Source organism: Quercus lobata, chromosome 6, assembly GCF_001633185.2.
Source record: "Quercus lobata isolate SW786 chromosome 6, ValleyOak3.0 Primary Assembly, whole genome shotgun sequence".
Lineage (NCBI taxonomy): Eukaryota > Viridiplantae > Streptophyta > Magnoliopsida > Fagales > Fagaceae > Quercus > Quercus lobata.
The window spans coordinates 32,652,537-32,673,163 of NC_044909.1; the positions used below are offsets into that span (position 1 = coordinate 32,652,537).

Below are 20,627 nucleotides of genomic sequence, written 5' to 3' on the forward strand. Positions count from 1 at the left end.
TTCTTCTTTTTTATTCGATTTTCGAGAGTGGGTGTGGCCGTGCCCGTGTGGTGTATTTTTTTTTTTTTGAAAAATTATATATAAATCTTATAATCCAAGAAAAATTTAATTAAATCTTAAATTTTCAAACTATAATAAATTAAATCCTATAGTTTTGAAATTGACAAATCAAACTTCAATATTTTAAAAATAATAAATTAAAACCTTAGGATTTAGGACCTCAGCTTATAGAATTAAAATTCAGATAAAAGATATAACGTAGTTTCATTTTAATGAATTGAGGTTTAATCAGGGGCAACTATATGTTGAAGAACAATAAGGGTTTTTTAACCCCAAAAAAAAAAGAAAAAGAAAAAAAAAGTAAGGTGTTCAAGTAAATACACTGATCTTATATATAATATTTTTTATAATTATTTTATTTTGACCACCCTTAAAAAATTGACTACCCTGAAAATTTGAACATCCAAAAGTTTTATTTAAGCCTAACAAAACTTTTTTTTTTTTTTTGAAGTGTAAGCCTAACAAAACTAAACTTTGTCCTCTTAAATATATCATTAGGACTTTGAAAAAAAAAACTAGGAAGCCCAAAAACAATCTCAGAAAAACATACAAAGAAGCCCATTTTGATCCGTCCTCACTCCTTCACTCAAATTAAAAAATTGGCACAACATAATTAAAATAAAATAACACAAACCTAAGAGTTTTAAAGAGACAACATTTGCCTCCTTCCCCAAGTCCATCAATCTAGATTGGCTACTATTTTACTCGTTGCTCTCAATATTTCATCTGCTCTCTCACTCTGTTTGAAACTGTTTTGAGTGTCTTACTCTGTGGATTGTGATAGACTAGTGTGAATTTATCATTTAGGATAACACAGTCTTATAAGCGTATGACATCTTTATGATAGTGTTTAGTGGTATGAATTATTATTGGTAAAAATGGCCAAATACCACCCTTTCATAAAATTTGTAGCAAAAAAACACTGTTTCAGAACTAAATGGGGATCTACCACTTTTTTTAGTACTCGACCTCACTAAACTTGAGTTCCCTATTTTCTATTCCAACGTGGCACGATGACATGGCATCTAGGTATTTAAAAATTCCGTTTGGTACTCGAGCTTCATGGGCTCGAGTACTGTTCTAGCCTACTACCCACATCCATTAAACTCGAGTATGGCCCCTGTTACCCACACTTAGAGCACACTCAGCTTACTCTCTCATCACTCACTTTCTCAATCTCCTTCTCACTCTCTCAATCTCGCTATCAACTCAGTCTCACTTTCTCAATCTCACTATCATCTCACTCTAACTCTCCCACACGCTCTCAATCTCCCTCTCATTCTCAGTCTCCCTCTTACTCTCGGTCTCCCTCTCAGTCTCAGTCTCGCTCTATACTCTCCCTCTTGCTCACGCTCTCTACTCTCATTGTCGGACTGCATCTTTAGTTTGGAATCACAAGGAATGTCTCCTTATCTCAATATTTATTTGAGCATTGGGTATTTGTGGGTATTTTGTGATGTAATTTTTTATTTTTTTTTAATGAACATTTTCATGTGTTATTAGAGCAGTCAGTCATTGTAAGACACAGTTAGCGTTCTCATTGAGGCCATATTTGATTTGTGGGTATTTTGTGGTGTAATTTTTGGGGCTTGATGTTGTTGAATAATGAGTAGGATGCTTGGACTATTAAAGTGAGGGTTGATTTTAATAATGTAGAGAGACTTTCATTTTAGAAATTTCTTCCATTTGAAACTTGTGGCTTTCTCATTTATTTATTTAGGGGTGAAAATGTTTTATCTTGTATGCTGATGTATTCTATTTCTATTAGCTAAATATGCTGTAATCTACTTAACATTCTAAAGTTTAATTCATTTTTTTTTTCATGAAATCAGTGAAGGCTGCATTAGATATATATTATTGCCATTTTCAGTTAAATATGTTTATAATTAAAAATAAATAAATAAGAAGAAGAAGAAAGTTTATGTATTTGAAGTGAATTTTCCCCTGAATGCTATTGTCACCAAATGCCAGATATGGACCCACATCGAGCGGGACCCTCTATACAGACTATCTTGACGAGGCAGGCTATGCATCGTTCAAGTTTGCTTTGGGATACTCCTTTGGAAGACGAGGTATGCACTTGTCCAAAATCATAGTCAATATATGCAGTAGAAAGATTTTTAGCATTTAAGTTTGAAGCGTAATTATTACGTGCTACTCTAATTATTATTAATACTAAGCTGCTCTATTTGCAGGAAGTGCCAGGTGTACTGACTTGTCACCGAGAGAAAGGTCTGCTTGAAGGTGGGTTAGATAGGTTAGATCTACGAATTGCCGCTTATATCACAGATGCGGGGTTAGATGGGCTACTTCGGGTCCCACATATGGACCTTGACCATGCATTGATCACAACGTTGGTGGAGAGATGGCGGTCAGAGATGCACTCATTCCACTTGCCCCACGGTGAGATGACCATTATACTACAAGATATAGAGGTTATAATGGGGGTACTTGTAGATGGCTTGCTGGTGGTGGGATATACCCATATGGACGATTGGGGCGAACTCTGCGCCGACTTGCTAGGGCATAAGCCGCCGAACAGAGAAGTCGGTGCTAATAAGAACACTGCAGTGATGGAAGAGCCGAGGGTAAAAGCCAAATGGCTTGAGGAGCGATTTAGCAACCCTCTCCTGGCTGACGCCACTGAGGTGCTTGTGCAGCAGTATGCTCGGTTTTACATACTGGAGATGTTGGGTGGTACGTTGTTTATGGACAAGTCTGGTGAACGGGTCTCATGTATCTGCAATTTTTCAATCCAATCAGCAACGGAAAGAATTATAGTTAGGGTAGTGCAGCACTAAGTTAGCTATATAAACACCTCTGTAAGGCATCAGAAAAGACAGCCAAGCAGATTGGCGGTGCACTGCTATTGGTGCAGTTGTGGGCGTGGGCGAGGTTTCCACACATATGTCCTATGATGAGGCATCCACACCAGGCATTGCCCCCAGGTCCACTTGCTATCAGGTATGTAGGATCTTAGATAGTTACCGTTTTACATTTCCGCATTAACTTTTTTCGCATGGAAATTATGTAAGTAACTAATATGAAGGTTATGTATGTGTTGTTTGCTAGATGGAAAGGGGCTAAGATAACAACTGAACATGCAATGCATGTCATATGCACCTATCGTGTGTCGCTTGCTTCGCTACAGCCAAATCAGGTATCGTGCCTTATAAGTGGGAACTGCTTTGGCATGTAGTTGTTATACTTACAATTCGCTTTGAAATGAATAAACATTTTTTATTTCAAAGTTACATGTATTGTTCACATTCTTTACACATTTTTTTCTAATTATATTATTAATATGGTTATTTGCATTTGTTAGATCATTGCAAATTGTCTGAGAGCCATACAGGAATTATTTGGGTTTCCTGCCCGTATATTGTATGGCAGGCCAACACATATGGAGGTCTATCGTGCCACTTATATATTTTTTGGTGGTTAAAGGGCATGACCCCAAACGTGTTCTCCGACAGTTTGGGATGAAGTAAGGCATACCAATCAATGTCGATACTTCAACTGAACTTCACAAGATAACACTCCAGGGCAATTAGCAAAAAAACTGGGCCCAAGAACATGCCACGCATATTGCTAAATGGGCTGCGCACGCCACAATTGCCGATGCACTGCCCTTTCATGGGGAAATGAGCTACAACGATGAGTATATGGTATGGTTTTGTGCCCGCACTGTTCGCCATATTACAAAAGAGACCTCGTACTGGGACACTTTGGTAAGTTTACAAACACTGTTTTGTTATAAATGTACCTCGCTTTGAATAGTTTAGTTCAACCTACTAACACTACTCTTGTATATTTGTGACAGGTTGAATCACAGTTGAGGATTATGGCGAAATGCGAACTAGGGTCTGAGATCTACACCGACTGTATTAATGCCTTGTAATCTATTGAAGAGATTGGTTGGTTGACCTTGGACGATGCACGCAATGCGGGCAACACAAGTGAATCGGCTATAGGGCGTGGTCGGCAAGCAGGTGGATGTTAAGGGTAGGGAGGCCATCAATCTAGTCAGTGTCATACATCTAGTCAGCGTCCCACATCTGGTCAGCGTCACACACTCGTGCCCATATCTAGTCGGCGTCCCACATTTGGTTAGTGTCCCACATCTGGTCGACATCACACACCCATGCCCACATCTAGTTGGCGTCACACACCCGTGGATGACCACACCATGGAGGAGGCAAGTCAGACAGCAGATAAGATGTGTTTGGACACTAGTTATGACATGGGCTCCATGGCACACGATGATGCAGGTCCATCCCATACATTTACCCATGGGGACACATCTCAGTCCCCATCCATAAGAAGCAATAATACTTGCCCACCCACATCCCCTACTACATCTATGTTGCCCACCACCTATACGTCTCCCTTACTAACTACCGACACTGCCCTCATAGATGTACATGGTAGAGATGAGATGAGATTCATGCCCACCCTTGGGCGACCCACCCCTGGTACTGTCCCCCCTAAGTTTGTGCATACCGAGTTCATCTAGACACAGATACCCACCCCCCCCCCCTACCAAAGGCTTCACACATTGAGGATCGGCCGTGAAGGCCGCAACGGACACGAACACATCCTCCTGACTGTGGGACTGGACATGATACTATACTTCAATTCAATACCGATTACATATACATCTCTTTATAATTAAATGATTTGCATATTAGTATTTGCTTGTGTTCTTTTCAGGCAAGGTGAAACCAATCAAGGAACTAGTGAGGAGAAGAAAACGGGGATGATTTTCGATGGTCAAGAATCAGTGCTGACATACAAAGCCTGCAATAGTCTTGTGTTTATAACATTCGCTCAGGTGCCTAGTATTGTTGGTACTCTTTGTTAGTTTTAACTCTTATTATTATTAAAATCCTTTTGCCTTACTTTCTGATTGTTTATATTTAGCAAATGTTTCTTTCTACTTTTGAATTTTTTTTATTTTTAAAATATAATGATACAGTCCATTATGTTAAAATGATTAATATCGTTAAAAGGAAATCATCTTTTTAACACAGTGAGTTGTCATAGGCAACTCGTTCTTTTTTTATTTTTTTTATTTTTATTTAAAGGATGCTTTCCATTCTTGATGGGCAAAGGTTATGTGTGAAAGCATGAGGAATATAATGATTTCTATAGAAAGACTCAAGAGAATCATATCTCACTAACATTTTTGATATCTGGATGACTATCTTACTAGGGAAAAGATAGTACTAGTATATCTTCTTCTTTTTTTCTTCTGTAAGTGTGACTGCAGGATCAAAGCAGGTACCCCCAACCAGTTATATTAAGACTAAAAAGAAGCAATTACAAATACAGTAAATTATTTGGCACCCTTGAAGGCAAAAAAACGTTGAATATAATAACTTCCCAAAAAATTATTTGTCAAACCATTTCTTAATAACTTCCCAAAAAATTACTTCAAGTATTGGTACATTAAATATAATAAGGTACTCATATTTCGCTATGAGTAACACACAAGTAAAGTAGAGTAAGTATCAAATTCTAAAGTCTTAGTACACAAAGGTCTTAGTACTAAGATGAAGTTTAACCATAAGTAGTTCATGATATATCTCATGGTTAACTTCTACAATACTACTTTTTCCTGTCTATTACTCTATTGTGTGTAAAACGCCAACATTTATAACTTTATGAAACAACTAGCTTACTTTAGAATGAGTAATTGCAGCAAGTACTACTTCCTTCCAATTTTGCTATGGGAAAAAAGTGGAAAATTTTGAGGTTGTTTGCTATTTTTTGTGGTAAACACTTTAAGCAAGAAATTTCAACGTAAAATTATCTAAAGATCCCTACAATGGAAAGCCTTGATGAAATTTTTGGTAGCACTAACTTGTATTCTTTCAATTTCTCTTTGCTGATTTATTCCTCAAATATTTTTTATTTGAATGGCATTGGCCCATGAAGGACTGGAAGGTGCAGTTGTAGAGAAGGGACATGGATTGAAATCCGCCTGCAATTGCTCATATCTCAACTATTTATTGAATCTAAAAAATGGCGTAAGAAAATCGGCTTTGGAACAAGGAGGCCTATCATGCTATATAGCAGAGAGAGAGAGAACGAGAGAGGCATCTAATAGGAGACACATGCACATGCCGAGGTTTTGCCTTGAGCCCTGCAAACAAGAGACCCAACCCCACCTTCCACACACCCCCTAAACTTCCCCCTCATTAAACCCGCGATGTCATTCACCCCCGTACTTTGTTTTTGGTGTTTCCCAAGGAACCAACACCAGTCAGCCCAAACCATGGGTAGGGTTAGGGAGTTAGAGAAGGGTCATGTTGGGTTTTGGACCCAAAAGTGCTGCATAAAGAGAATCGTAGGAAAATCGGCTTTGGAACAAGGAGGCCTATCGTGCTATATAGCAGAGAGAGAAAGAGAGAGGCATCTAAAACGAGACACTGCAATATCTACGTGACAAATTATTATTAAGGAAAAAATAATAATTTTACTAATGAGTACGGGTTTAAATTAATAACAACATACTATTATTATTTACTATAAAAATATTGTAAACATGATGTCGGCGTATTTGGAGGTTGCTATTACTTTTTGAGTGTGTTGTGTACCTACTATTGTAAGAGTTTTGGGGGTAGAGTAGGAAGTAAATGGAGGGGACATAACGTCTGCTGTACAGGGGAGGGCTAAGATGAATTCTTTATTCTTAATAAGTTTTTCCCAAATTTGTCACTTGTAATGAATATCTCTGTATTTGTTCACAATATCTACCCATTTTTTTGTCAACTCTCTGTATTTGTTCACAATATCTACCTATTTCATTGCACAACTAAAAATAATATTTCAAGATTTTTGAATTAGTCAAATCCGCCTCTTCCATCGTCGTACCAGTTCTCAGTCATTGCCTAATCCAAAGGACAATGAGCCTGCGAACATCCCTGGAGCAATAACAGATGGAAAATCAATAAAACTTGGTGAGACTAAGCTGGAGAATCAACCCAAGAAGGTTAAAGTTTCTAATGGCCACTTTCAAGACAATGGGATGGATGTGATTAAACAAATGCCTAGTGTGACTACTACCGGCGATGGCCCTAATGGGAAGAGAATTGAAGGGTTTTTATACGGGTACACAAAAGGTCAAATGAGTATAGTATGTGTTTGCCATGACAGCTTTCTTTCTCCAGTGGCATTTGTCAAGCATGCTAGTGGGAAGGATGTTGAAAATCCAATGAAGCACATTAATGTGTGCACTACCTTTTAGTCCTTGAGGAAAATGGTGGTGGCTAATGTCACCCATTTTGAAATGTTAGGAAATGAACAACCTGAATCAGGGTAAGAAACCTAAAATAAGTAAACTTTTTGAAGTTACCATAATAGAAATGAACCTTTTCCTTTCTTTTGATAACCCTTTTATTAAGGGTATAGGATAAAAAGGCAAAAATAGCTTATCTCTATGTTTTACTGTTTTAGTCAAGCTGAGCTGAATTGCTCTTTTAGCTTTTGTATTAATTTATGAACAATTCTGATAAAGCTATCTTGACCAAAAAAGGAAAATGAACCACCCAAAAAAAGGAAAATGAAAGATGTCCATAAGGTGATGTGAACATTTACTGGTCCAGGACCCCTTGGTCCCGAAAAGATTGGTGTAAAGGTAAAATTCCCAAATCAAACAATGGGCCTTGGGCCCATACAGAGTCCAGCCACGACCGAGGAGAAAATAGGGCTCCAAAAAGACTTCCAGCCCAATCTTGATAAGTCCAAACATATTTAAAAAGACGTCTGAGGAGGAATGTCTCCTCGGACGTACCAAATATGGGCCCAACGTGCACCCTATCCATAATAAGGAATCACTCCAAACGAATATTGGTAGTAAGGACGAGCCTCACAAAGCCGGGAGAAGGAAGAGAGTATAGGATGTCCAGGGGGAGACCACAACTGCCGCATTAAATGCAAGGAAGCTACTTTCCTGGCCGCATTAATGTGAAGAGGACAGGCGAACAGTGTTACCTTGGCCACTGCAACTCACAGAAAGATAAGATGGTTGTCCGATGGGACGGGCACTCAAGTGAAAGTCTAGATGATCAACAAGTGTAAGGCTCTTATTACTTTAAGGAGGCTATATAAGAGAAGGGCATCCCTATGAAGAGGGGATTGGAAAAAAGAAAAGAAAGAAGGAGAGATAGAGAGAGAAAGACTATATCCTTTAATCAGGATCAGAGGTGCACCCATACGTCTCCTCGGACAGAACATTCAGTGGACATAAAAGAGATATTCTTACGTTCAACCGCTGTATGGCCTAAAATTAACTAACATTCACTTCGTTAAGGCCTAGTTTTGTAACCCGCTCTCTACAAATTCATTGTCTAGGGTTCTTTGGGCCAGAATCACCTACCTACTGGGCCTGGGCCCCAAAAATTGACCCTACAATTAGCGCCGTCTGTGGGGAGAACTTGTGTCTCGACAAGTGAAACCATTAGAAATGGAAGGATCAGGTCCGCGCCAAACCGGACACGCAGACTCCCAACGACAAGACAACTTTTTGAATCTTGAACGGGGGAAAGATCAAGACAAGCAGCGAGAAGGTAGTGTGAACACCTCCCACACGGGCAGAAGTCGCTCGAAAGGGAAAGGTCACGCATCCCATAAGCGAAACAATCGCAAGGCTTTACAGCAAGAAATCGATGACTTGAAGAAGAAGCTGCGCCGAGCGCAACGAAAACGTCCTTCACCCGGCTCGGACACTAGCAGTGAGGCGGACAATGAATACAGGCGGAGACCAAGAACCCCCCCAAGCGAGACTTTTTCCTATGAGGAAGAGCAGCCTCGTAAACGCGGCCACAAGAGCCCATCTTACCAATGCCTGGCCAATGATGCCATGAGTAAGGCCCTGGACCGCATCTCCCAGTCACCTTTCATGCATAGAATAGAGGGAGCAGAGCTTCCTCGGCAGTTCCATCAACCAACCTTTGCCATATACAATGGTCGGACAGACCCAGTAGAGCATGTAAGTCAGTTTAATCAGAGGATGGCCGTCCATTCCAGGGACGAGGCGTTGATGTGCAAGGTGTTTCCGTCCAGCTTGAGACACTAAGCCCTGACGGAAAACTGATCACGCAATCTCTCAACAAGAGCCCGGTTGGTGGAAAGCACACATCGACGGTGCGGCCAACCAAAGGGGCTCAGGGTTGGGGCTAGTTCTAGTCTCCCCCGAAGGGATTACCATCGAAAAATCGTTGAGGCTTGGTTTCTCAGTCACGAATAACGAAGCAGAGTATGAGGCACTATTGGAAGGCATGTCGATGATCCAGAAGCTGGGTGGAAAATCCGTGAACATGTTCTCGGATTCGGGACTCGTTGTGGGACAAGTAAATGGGGAGTTGGAGGCAAAATATGAAAGAATGTAAGAGTACCTCGTCCAAGTTAAGCGCATGCAGACCCACTTATGTCACTTCAATCTGGCGCACGTGTCTAGGAGCGAGAATACCCATGCTGATTCCCTTGCAAAGCTCGCCACCTCCTCAGCTCAGCCACTTCCTTGGGTTATTCTAGTAGAAGATCTCTACCGCCTAACGGCGGCAAGGGCTAACAAAATACGGGTTCACAACGTTAGGGCTGGACCTAGTTGGATGGATCCTTTAGTGCTGTTCTTAAAGCACGACACCTTACCAGATGATAAGAACGAGGCCGACAAGATTAGAAGGAAGGCTTCTCGATTCTGGTTGTCCGAGGACTCCAAACTGTACAGGCACTCATTCTCAGGGCCGTACTTGCTGTGTGTGCACCCAGATGCCACTGAACTCATCCTGGAGGAATTACACGAAGGAATTTGTGGAAGTCATACGGGGGGTAGGTCTCTGTCCCATAGGGCCATAACGCAGGGTTACTGGTGACCGAGCATGCAGAAAGAGGCACAGGAATATGTGAAGAAGTGCGACCAGTGTCAAAGGTTCGCCCCGAATATACACCAGCCGGGCGGAAACCTTAACCCATTGTCCAGCCCTTGGCCGTTCGCACAGTGGAGCCTAGACATCCTAGGACCATTCCCCAAAGCCGCAGGAAACAAGAGATTTCTTCTCGTCGGCACGGATTATTTCACGAAATGGGTCGAAGCTGAGGCGCTGGCGAACATTAGGGACGTTGATGCCAAGAAATTTATTTGGAAAAATATCATCACCAGATTCGGAATCCCTCACACACTGATCTCGGACAATGGTCTCCAGTTTGACAGTAAAGCTTTCAGAAGATATTGTAGCGAGCTGGGGATTACCAACAGATACTCCACACCGGCTTACCCGCAGGGTAATGGGCAGGCGGAAGCCATCAACAAAACTATAGTGAATGGGCTGAAAAAGAGGTTAGACGACGCGAAAGGGAGGTGGGTAGAAGAGTTGGCCCATGTCTTGTGGATGTACCGCACCACACCTCACAGGTCCACAGGGGAAACCCCATTTTCGATGACCTATGAGGCCGAGGCTGTTGTTCCTCTGGAGATAAACTTCCTAACACAAATGACCACCGCATTCTGCCCCAGTGCCAACGACGAACTTCTGGAAAAAAGCTTGGACCTCGTCGAGGAAAGAAGGGAAAACGCAATGGTCTAGCTTGCCTACTATCAGCAAAAGTTCAAGCAGGGTTACGATGCCAAAGTGAAGCTAAGGCCCTTGGCGCCCGGGGATCTGGTACTGAGGAAGGTCCTGGGCACTGCGAGAAACCCCGCGTGGGGAAAACTCGGACCAAATTGGGAAGGCCCATATCGTATCACCTCCATAACCGGCATAGGAGCCTACTTTTTGGAAGATTTGGATGAACGTGTAGTGCCACGCCCTTGGAATGTAAATAACCTGAAAATGTACTGTTATTAATGAAAGACGTAATTCTTGGCGCCACACTACTGTGCAGTTACTTGGACTAAGTGTTAAACAGAACCCAAGTCCTGCCTGGCTCCTCGGACCACAGGCTTGGGGGAAATTAACAACTCTACCATTTTCGCTAAGTGTTAAACAGAACCCAAGTCCTACCTGGCTCCTCTAACCACAAGCTTGGGGGAAATTAACAACTCTACCATTTTCGCTAAGTGTTAAACAGAACCCAAGTCTTGCCTGGCTCCTCGGACCCCAGGCTTGGGGGGAATTAACAACTCTACCATTTTCGCTAAGTGTTAAACAGAACCCAAGTCCTGCTTGGCTCCTCTGACCACAGGCTTGGGGGAAATTAACAACTCTACCATTTTCACTAAGTGTTAAACAGAACCCAAGTCTTGCCTGCCTCCTCGGACCACAGGCTTGGGGGAAATTAACAACTCTACCATTTTCGCTAAGTGTTAAACAGAACCCAAGTCCTGTCTGGCTCCTCTGACCACAGGCTTGGGGGAAATTAACAACTCTACCATTTTTGCTAAATGTTAAACAGAACCCGAGTCCTGCCTGGCTCCTCGGACCACAGGTTTGGGGGAAATTAACAACTCTACCATTTTTGCTAAGTGTTAAACAGAACCCGAGTCCTGCCTGGCTCCTCGGACCACAGGTTTGGGGGAAATTAACAACTCTACCATTTTTGCTAAGTGTTAAACAGAACCCGAGTCCTGCCTGGCTCCTCGGACCACAGGCTTGGGGGAAATTAACCTCGAAGCAGTCCTATCTAATTATTGACTATCGTTTTTTACGCATTCATTCATGCTTGCCCACATTGTGTAAATCTCTAACAACGCTTGGTTCTCAACAGTTAATGGCAGAATAGATATTCATTCATGATGAAAGCAGAAAAGGAATCAATGCAACAAAATTTAAAGGAAAATGACGTCATTCATTGAAATCCAAAAGCGTTCTTTTACAAATTTTAACAGAACAAAATGTAAAGGGTAAAGAAAGCAGCTACAAATAAAGTCCTACACTATTTTCCTAAGTCTTAACCCTAAGTAGGCTCAGGTTGATCATCTCCTGCCTGAGGTCCCGGAACAACCTCCTTGGCTTGCGCGACAACATCCTTGATTGTGAGACTGTCCTCAGGCGATTTGTCCTTCGTGGCCGGCTGTGTTTCCTCAGCTTCAGGCATTGGGAGTCCGAGGTTAAGGCCTTCATAGGGAGAGGCTCCTCAGGAGCAACCGAGTCCGAAATCTCACGAATATCTTCCGGAAAAAAGATGTTCTCAACTTTCCGGAGATCAGAGTCCGCTGGAACTGCCGCCCGATCCAAGGCTACACCCCAAGACATAGTGATGTAATCCCTGCATACGGCAGCCACCTCCTCGGTCAGCCTAATCTCAGTATCCCTAACTCCACGATCATATGAGGTCGCCACTGCTGCCTCGGCCGCCTCCCTGGCCACGCGAGCCCCCTCCTTGACCTTTGATAGCTCTGCCTTGAGATCTGAGACCGTCTGCTTCTCTGTCGCGAGGTTTGCCTCGGACTGATGGAGCTGTTGGCGCAGATCCTCAGCCTGCTTGGTAATGTTTTTAAGTCTGGCCTTAGCGCTAGCGTGACCCTTTTGCGCCTCCTTCACTTCGCTACTCAGGCGATCCTTTTCCTGCCTAAGGGCACCGGCAGCCTTCTTAGCAGCGAGGCGGGACTGAGCCTCACTGTGCAGGTCCTCGCGAGCCTTCTTAACCCACTCCTCGGCAATAAAAATTTGTTGAGTGACCTGCGCCAAAAATAAAATAAAACAATAAAATATATATATATATATAAAATAAATAAAAATAGAGGTCTAATTAAAAGAAAATAACGAATAAACAGATACGGAATAAGAAAACTAGATAAGTGAAGTCTTCGCTTACCATAGCCATATCCCTCTTCAGCGACATGAAAATGTCCGGTTGCCGAGTAACCCGGAGACCCTTCATATCGCGAGGCAAAAGAAGGGGCTGTTGCAGGGCCTCAGCCAGGAAGGACGCCTGTCCTCGTTGGGACTCCCATAGAGTCGCATCCCAGGAAATCAAAGCGCCGTCCAACTCGAACCATGGCGACTAGGTCCGCTGCTCCCTTCAAATAGCCGCCTCGTCTCGGCTGTCAACGGACCTGGTCCTCTTCTCCTTGGGCTCTTTGCCCTTCTTCTGGTGCTTGGTCTTTTCAGGGTCAACCTCGCCCTCCTCCAATTCTTCCACGGGCCTCTTCCGCCTCAAATTGGGCATAGGCTGTAGTGCTGCATCAGTCGTGGGAGAAAGGAGAGGAGGGCCTTGGAGGTAGCCTATTCCTTTGGGGCATCCTTGGAAGATTGCCCCTTGTTCTTGTTGGACAGGAGACCCCTAAAACCAGACCTTGGTTTCAGATCCATTCCTTCTTCCTCAATTTCTTGGCTTGTATCAACTTGTGCAATTACCAAACCAAGGTTGGGTGCCACCGAGGCGCGGTCTATATCTGAATCGGTGTCTGAAAGCTCTACAAGCTTGGCCGATACCTCTCCCTCCTCGGAGAAGCGGAATTGATCAATTTGAACCTTGAGGGATGAGTGCGAGGAGTCAGCTCCTTCTCCTGGAACAACTTTCGCGGGAATAACTCGCTGAGTAGGCAGCTGGACAGGAGGTAGGTCTCTCCGAGCAAGAAAGCCCGGTATAAAAACGTCGATGCGTGCTAGCCGAGGACTTCCAGCCCTGATGGCTTAACCGACGTTCACCAGAGCACGCGAAAAGGGCTGGTAGTCCAAGATTAAAGAAGCAGCAAGCAATTGCCCGTCCTCGCTTACTAAAATTTCAGACCTTAGGAGGAAGTTGAGCGCCTGGACATTAACCAAACTCAGCCGAGGAGTTGTTCGCTCCTTGTCTGCAAAATCCAAAGAAAGGGTTACGTTAGTCCGAGGAGGCAAACAAGCAAAATCAAAACTAAAACAAAGAAAGGAAAGCTCGACACTAAGATTCCTTCCAAGGAATCTGACCCTACAATGCCCCATCTGGTGTTCCTGTCCTAACTGGGCAGTGAATACCGTTGTGCCATGCTCCGGAGACGATCAAAAGGTCGTCCTTCAAGCCTTTGTTGGACTTGGGAAGGCAGGATATCAGCCTCACCTCGTCGGACCTAGATTTCAGGTAATACGACTCGCTGAGGCTATGACATTCGTATAGGTGAACTACGTCGTGCCATGAAAGGCCGAGGTTCATCTGATCGTTCAAGGCGTCTATGCACCCCAGGATCTGGAACATGTTCGCGGCGCACTGGTGGGGGGCCAACCTATGACCACGCAAATAATCCCTAGTTATTCTTCCCATAGGGATCGTCATTCCTCCCTCCACAAAGGCTATCATTGGAATGGCGACCTGCCCTGTCTTTCTCTTAATCAGGACTTCTTCCAAACAGCAGTACTCTAGACCTACTCCCAGCGGAATACGGTATTTAGCCCTGAAGCCTTTCATACCGGCCGGAAAGTCTACCATTTTCTCAAGCTTACCCATCCCCTTAATCCTAGGTGACGCGAAGACGATTTACTTAAGGAAGGACGCCGGGAATGGCAACGGAAAGGAAATAAGCACTTACGGGTGAGGAACTCGCTGGGAATCTTCAAGGAAATGACTGCGGAGGTTTGAATGCTTTGAAAGAGAAGGTACTGGAGTGCTCTGGGTGCTTGAATGCTTTTCCAAAAAATGGGAGTAAGTTCCCTTAAAAATCTTATATACCCGAGAGAAGCTGAACGGACTTACTCCCGCCCAGAGAAATGGAAAGAATATCAATCGTTGATCTGGCGCCCCACCGTTGGATTGAAAGGATATAAAGTCGCTAAGCACAGTAATTAGCGCCTCGTCGGTTACGAAACGCCTTTAGCAGTAATGAGGCACGTGGGGAGCACACCTCCACATGGATGAAGCAGGAATCCACAATAAATGACCCTATGAATGTCAAAATCCCGCCTTTTCTCCTCGGATAAGAGAGAAAGAACCGGAATTTTGAGGGGCTATTGTAAGGGTAAAATTCCCAAGTCAAACAATGGGCCTTGGGCCCATACAGAGTCCAGCCACGACCGAGGAGAAAATGGGGCGCCAAAAAGACTTCCAGCCCAATCCTGATAAGTCCAAACTTATTTAAAAAGACGTCCGAGGAGGAATGTCTCCTCGGACGTACCAAATATGGGCCCAACGTGCACCCTATCCATAATAAGGAATCACTCCAAACGAATATTGGTAGTAAGGACGAGCCTCACAAAGCCGGGAGAAGGAAGAGAGTATAGGATGTCCAGGGGGAGACCACAACTGCCGCATTAAATGCAAGGAAGCTACTTTCCTGACCGTATTAATGTGGAGAGGACAGGCGAACAATGTTACCTTGGCCACTGCAACTTATAGAAAGGTAAGGTGGATGTCCGATGGGACGGGCACTCAAGTGAAAGTCCAGATGATCAACAAGTGTAAAGCTCTTATTACTTTAAGGAGGCTATATAAGAGAAGGGCATCCCCATGAAGAGGGGATTGGAAAAAAGAAAAGAAAGAAGGAGAGATAGAGAGAGAAAGACTATATCCTTTAATCAGGATCAGAGGTGCACCCATACGTCTTCTCGGACCGAACATCCAGTGGACATAAAGGAGATATTCTTACGTTCAACCGCTGTATGGCCTAAAATTAACTAACATTCACTTCGTTAAGGCCTAGTTCTGTAACCCGCTCTCTACAAATTCATTGTCTAGGGTTCTTTAGGCCAGAATCACCTACCTGCTGGGCCTGGGCCCCAAAAACTGACCCTACAATTGGTTTAATCAATCTTTGTTGTCCTTGCCAACTTAGACTATCTCATGCCTAATTATAAAGTTACTTTCTTTTGCTGCATATTAACCACCCAAAAAAAAAAATGATAAATTTCACAACTTTCTTAATAATTTGTTAAGATGGTAAATTATGATTTCTCATCACTTAGTATGGAATCAACTATAAATTACTAATTTCTTGTGTAAGTAGACTTGTTCTAAGTTCTAACATCAATGTTTTGGAATTAGAACATAGTGTGGCTGGACCAAAGGCCCCAATGAGCCCATAGGTGTCTCAGGATAAGATCAGGTTGGAAAAGGTCAAAAAAGTGGAGGAGACTTTTTGTGCTTGTGGGCTTGGTGATTAATGATACATTAGTCCATGTTTAAAAACTTCTCCTTATTGCTTATAGACTTCAAATTAGTAGCACCCTAAACAGAACAAAATAAATAAATAAATGAGTCTTAAAAGCCTAATCTCTTTTCTTTACTTTTCTTTTTATGCTTCAAAAGCAAAAGCCTAATCCCTACCATGACTGTTAGGTCCATGTTATGTTGGTTGACAAAACATGAACATAAAGTTTGAGTCTTGAGTATTTTAGTAGCTCGACACCTATCAAATGATTGAAACAAGGTTCACACCTATCTGCATAAATTATCAGAAACTAAACAGAATGCTAAAAAATTCTTGCATTTAAATATTTTTATATATATTTTAAGGATATTCATTCTTTTTGAGTTCATCTGTTCTTTTTGTGTTTAAAATGTCTTAATTATATGCTTTATTTGATAAATAAAACTCTAATGTGCAGAAAACTGCCAGAATTGGTCTTCATATTCTCCTTGGAGGCATCCATGCTCAACAGTTGTGGTTTTCCTTCGCTTTGTAAGTATCTCCTTAATAGAGATCATCCAGCTACCACACTCATCTGCATCTGGCTTAATTTATTATTGATATATGTTTCACTAGATTATAGAAACTTGATTAGGGTTTGCAAACTTTTCTTGACAAGCAACTGGCCATTAGAGAACATTATTTTTAATGTGAATGACAAAAGGATAATAGAAGTAAAATATTTATCAAAAAGGATAATAGAAGTAAAAGAGTGGTTTGCAATCTATTTTAGATTTTGTTCATTTGTGCTCTCTTTTCATTAGTAAAGATTGGTAATTGTATTCCTTGTGGCACACTTTGTATGAACTCTGTGTGGATAAAGTATCTTCTTCCTTTCAATAAAACTATTGTCACTTATAAAACAAGTAAAATAAAATTGAAAAGAAGAAGAAGAAGAATATTTTCTTCTGGCTTGGGAGTTCTAGTTGCTTTATTTTCCTTAATAGCATATATTGATACCTGCTCAAAAGCTTAGCCTGTTACACGTTTATCCTATGAAGCTGCATATGTGTTTTTTCTTTTTATATACAAAAACCAGCTCAAGCATGTTGACATATCTGCAGATGAAATTAGAACCTTAAAGCATTTAGCAAACTGCATCACCACAAATGCAGCCTAGTGGTCCCAGCAATGCATATTGTAAGGTTGAATTTAATCAACCATGTGTTGGCTTTATTCCATGACAAATTTGCTTGTAATATAGCACTTAGAAACCTTGTATTTAGGTGGGAATCATGTAAGGGTAGTGTGTGAGAGAGTATGAAAAATTGCTCAAGACAGTGCAGTGAAGCAGAGACTCGCGGCTAGGACTCGCGGGTGGCTCGCGGCTTGCAAGCCGCCAAAAGTTGCTCACGTGCAGAGCATGCAGGGGAGCTGAACAGTCACGCCACCTGGAGCATTACACAACAAAAATCCAGACTGGCCATTAAGTTAGCTCGCGACTTGAACTCGCGACTCAGTCAAGTCGCGAGGTCAAGTCGCCAGCCAGCCCTGTTTTTGGAAAAACTTACTCTTCGTATTCCATTCTTACACCAGTATAAATACCCCTCATTCTCACAAGATATGGGTGGCTATTCAGAAAGAAAAACCCTAAGAGAGGTTTCTTCAAAACACCCACCCAATTAGAGAGGGCTACTCATTCTTAGAGAGAAACCTTTGTAGTCTCTTCTCATTCCCTCTCTCATTGTCATACCTATTGAGAGAAGATTTCTATCCAAACACTACCCACACCAATTTAGAGTGTTGAGTGTTTTTGGAGTTTTTGGAAGCATTGGAAGATGCCAAGGATGGCGGATGCTACGGTCTAGTAGCGGAATCCGGTAAGCTAGAAAAGAAAAAGGTTCGGCACAACCTCGTTGGAGCAAGAAGCTTGGAGGGCTTAGGTGCACTAGGTAGATTAGGCTTGGAGGGTCTATTACTGTCCATGTATCCCAACCACTATTTTCTAGTGAATTGTTTACCGCTTGGAGGGCGGCGGAGAGGTTTTACGCCGAGGGCTTCGGTTTCCTCTTCGATAACACATCATGTGTTGTCCTTGTGTTTGCATCTCTCTTCTCTTTATCTTTACCTTTTATTTTCTGCTGTGAATGTGTTTTTAATTGGCTTAGATTGTTTACCAATTCTGTATTAAGCTTTTGTTCATGTTCCGCACATTAATTGTTTGATATAAAGCTTGTTTTGGTAATTTGTATATTGGGGGTCTAAACGTTCAAGGGTGTTTATACACGTTTTTTAACTTTCACATATGGTGGAAATTATCAACCTCCCTCAAGTCGCCTTATTATTTATTATGGTTTTTGGCCATGTCTGAACCAAAAATGCTCAATTTATTGTTCATTTTTATCATTTTTTTTTTGTTCCCTAACATTTTATTTTTGCAGGGTAGAGCACTGTTAAATGCAATTGGTAATTTAGAGCTCACTGGTGCTTATGCAGAGGCTTTGAGAAACCTAGGACACAAATTAGAACATGTGGCTATCCAGGTTAGGTGCTTTTTTATGGAATTTCCTTTCACTTTAAAATACTTTGCTATGGGTTGTTCATTGTCGATTCTGCAGAAGTTAAATTCTGTGTTTTTCCATGGTGTTTTTTGTTGTCTTTTGTTTTCTATTTTAAATCTGATTCTAACCAACTTATTTGTCAGGGTCAGGAAAAGCCAATATATGCAACAAAATTAAATGGGTATTTGAAAGTTACAGTGAATCACAGCCATAATTAAATGAAGTAAAACAATAAAGCAAGTCACTAAAATTACTATGCCTAAGTACTCTAATGTATATGGAAACCAGGACTATATATCAACTATCATTTTACGGGATTAAAATTAATGGGGTCTAACAAAGTCTTTGTAGACAAGCTTAAGATCACAAAGTGTAAATATAATGATAACTTCTGGGATTAAACCTCTAATTTCATCGCCTGGAAGTGTGACTTCAGCAAAAGAAATTTCATATTAGTTTAGATGTTTGTTTAAGTTTGATTTCACCAATTCTTGTTAATCAATATCCGACTGAAACCAACCAAAGAGAATCTGAAATTTTAGCAACAGGCTCCTTAATCTTGGATTCCCAGTATTAGAAAATAGATGATAATTATAACAAAAGAACAATACTATTTTCTAATAAAACTTACAAGTGTAGTTGTTTAAAATAGGAATATAGTTATGGTGACGATTTTTAAAATTGTTTACCTTATCAATTAGAAATTTCATGGATAATTTTTAATGAATGTGATTTTGATTCTAATCCTTGTTCCTGTCCTACAAGATTTTCTTGCATTTGCAAAGCATTTCCTAATTGCTTTGAAGACTCTACCACCTACCGTAGCTACTAATCTTGAATATTACCTTGTCTGACATTATTTATGTAAAAGCATTTTCATGAAAACTAGTGAATCTTTGTGTTTGTTTCATGTCAGCTAATTTTCTTTGGTTGACTATTGTAGGAGCCTGATGCTGCACTTGGTAATGGGGGTCTTGGGCGGCTTGCCTCTTGTTTTTAGGACTCTTTGGCAACATTAAATTACCCAGCCTGGGATTATGGACTTAAAAACAAGTATGGTTTGTTTAAGCAGCGAATTACAAAAGATGGGCAGGAGGAAGTTCCTGAAGATTGGCTTGAGGTATGTTGATTACCCTTTCTTTTCTTCCCCTTCCAAGTGCTTAATTTAGCACATTAGCATTATGTCTTACTGGTTCATTATTTTAATGTGGTTTCTCCTTGTAGATGGGCAACCCTTGGGAAATTGTGAGAAATGATGTCTCATATCCTATGAAATTCTATGGCAAGGTTGCTTCTGGATCAGATGGTAAAAGACACTGGATTGGAGGAGAAGATATAAAGGCTGTTGCTTGTGATGTTCCCATTCCAGGATATAAAACTAAAACCACTATCAATCTGCAGCTTTGGTCAACCAAAGCTCTGTCAAAATATTTTGACTTATATGCTTTTAACATAAAAAATAGTTTGGGGCCATACATGTGCTGGAGATTCTGAAATTTGGGTGATAGCATTTGCAGTGGAAAAAGTTAGGTTTTATCTTATTACCAACCTGATACCCAGCATCCCCACGTTGTGTCTCTTTTCAAATTGTGGTTGACTTGACCACCAGTAATGCCTATTTTTGGATGCTTTCTTTAATTTGTTTAATTTTTTGTTTACTACTATGTTAAGTGATGATTGTAGAAAGCTGTCTTGTGTAATGATTTTTTTCAATATCATATTTGTTATAAAGTGGGAAGCAGCATTGAATTACAAAGGGCTTGGCAATACCCAAACATTAACTTGATTACCGAACTCTAAGAAATCTATTGGCAATGGGAAAGGTCAGCTATGGGGTTAAAGGTATTTGTCATCTAAAGAGGTGGCTTAAAAATTAATAAGGTAGACATGAAATAGAAAGAGGAGGACAATAGTGAGTGTTTTTTAAAAGAGAGAAAATAAGTCTCAAAATCACCTAATATGTGGTTAATATGTTGCCAAGAAGGAAAGAAATCACACAATTTTTTTATCTACAACTACAA

General features: G+C 41.5%; 1 protein-coding gene and 1 long non-coding RNA gene across 2 annotated transcripts; one reads left to right on the forward strand and one right to left on the reverse strand.

Annotated features, from left to right (window-relative positions):
- Positions 1 to 11,948: 11,948 nt before the first annotated feature.
- LOC115950141 lies at positions 11,949 to 12,888 on the reverse strand. Its single transcript, XM_031067394.1, has 2 exons — positions 12,823 to 12,888; positions 11,949 to 12,686 (listed from the first exon to the last, which is right to left on the reverse strand). Exons 1-2 carry the CDS (start codon positions 12,886 to 12,888, stop codon positions 11,949 to 11,951), a joined length of 804 nt encoding a protein of 267 aa, XP_030923254.1.
- Positions 12,889 to 16,581: 3,693 nt separating this feature from the next.
- Positions 16,582 to 20,264, forward strand: LOC115993555. Its single transcript, XR_004093015.1, has 4 exons — positions 16,582 to 16,597; positions 18,487 to 18,588; positions 19,550 to 19,726; positions 19,831 to 20,264. It is a non-coding gene; the product is annotated as an uncharacterized LOC115993555 (long non-coding RNA).
- The last annotated feature ends 363 nt before the right edge of the window (positions 20,265 to 20,627 follow it).

What these genes read in the sequence shown, in the direction of transcription:
- LOC115950141 (XM_031067394.1), bottom strand. Translation starts at nt 12,888, where the DNA reads ATGAAGGGTCTCCGGGTTACTCGGCAACCGGACATTTTCATGTCGCTG. An exon ending in TGAAGAGGGATATGGCTATG is followed by an intron (nt 12,687 to 12,822) that starts GTAAGCGAAGAC and finishes TTTTTGGCGCAG; the next exon opens with GTCACTCAACAAATTTTTAT.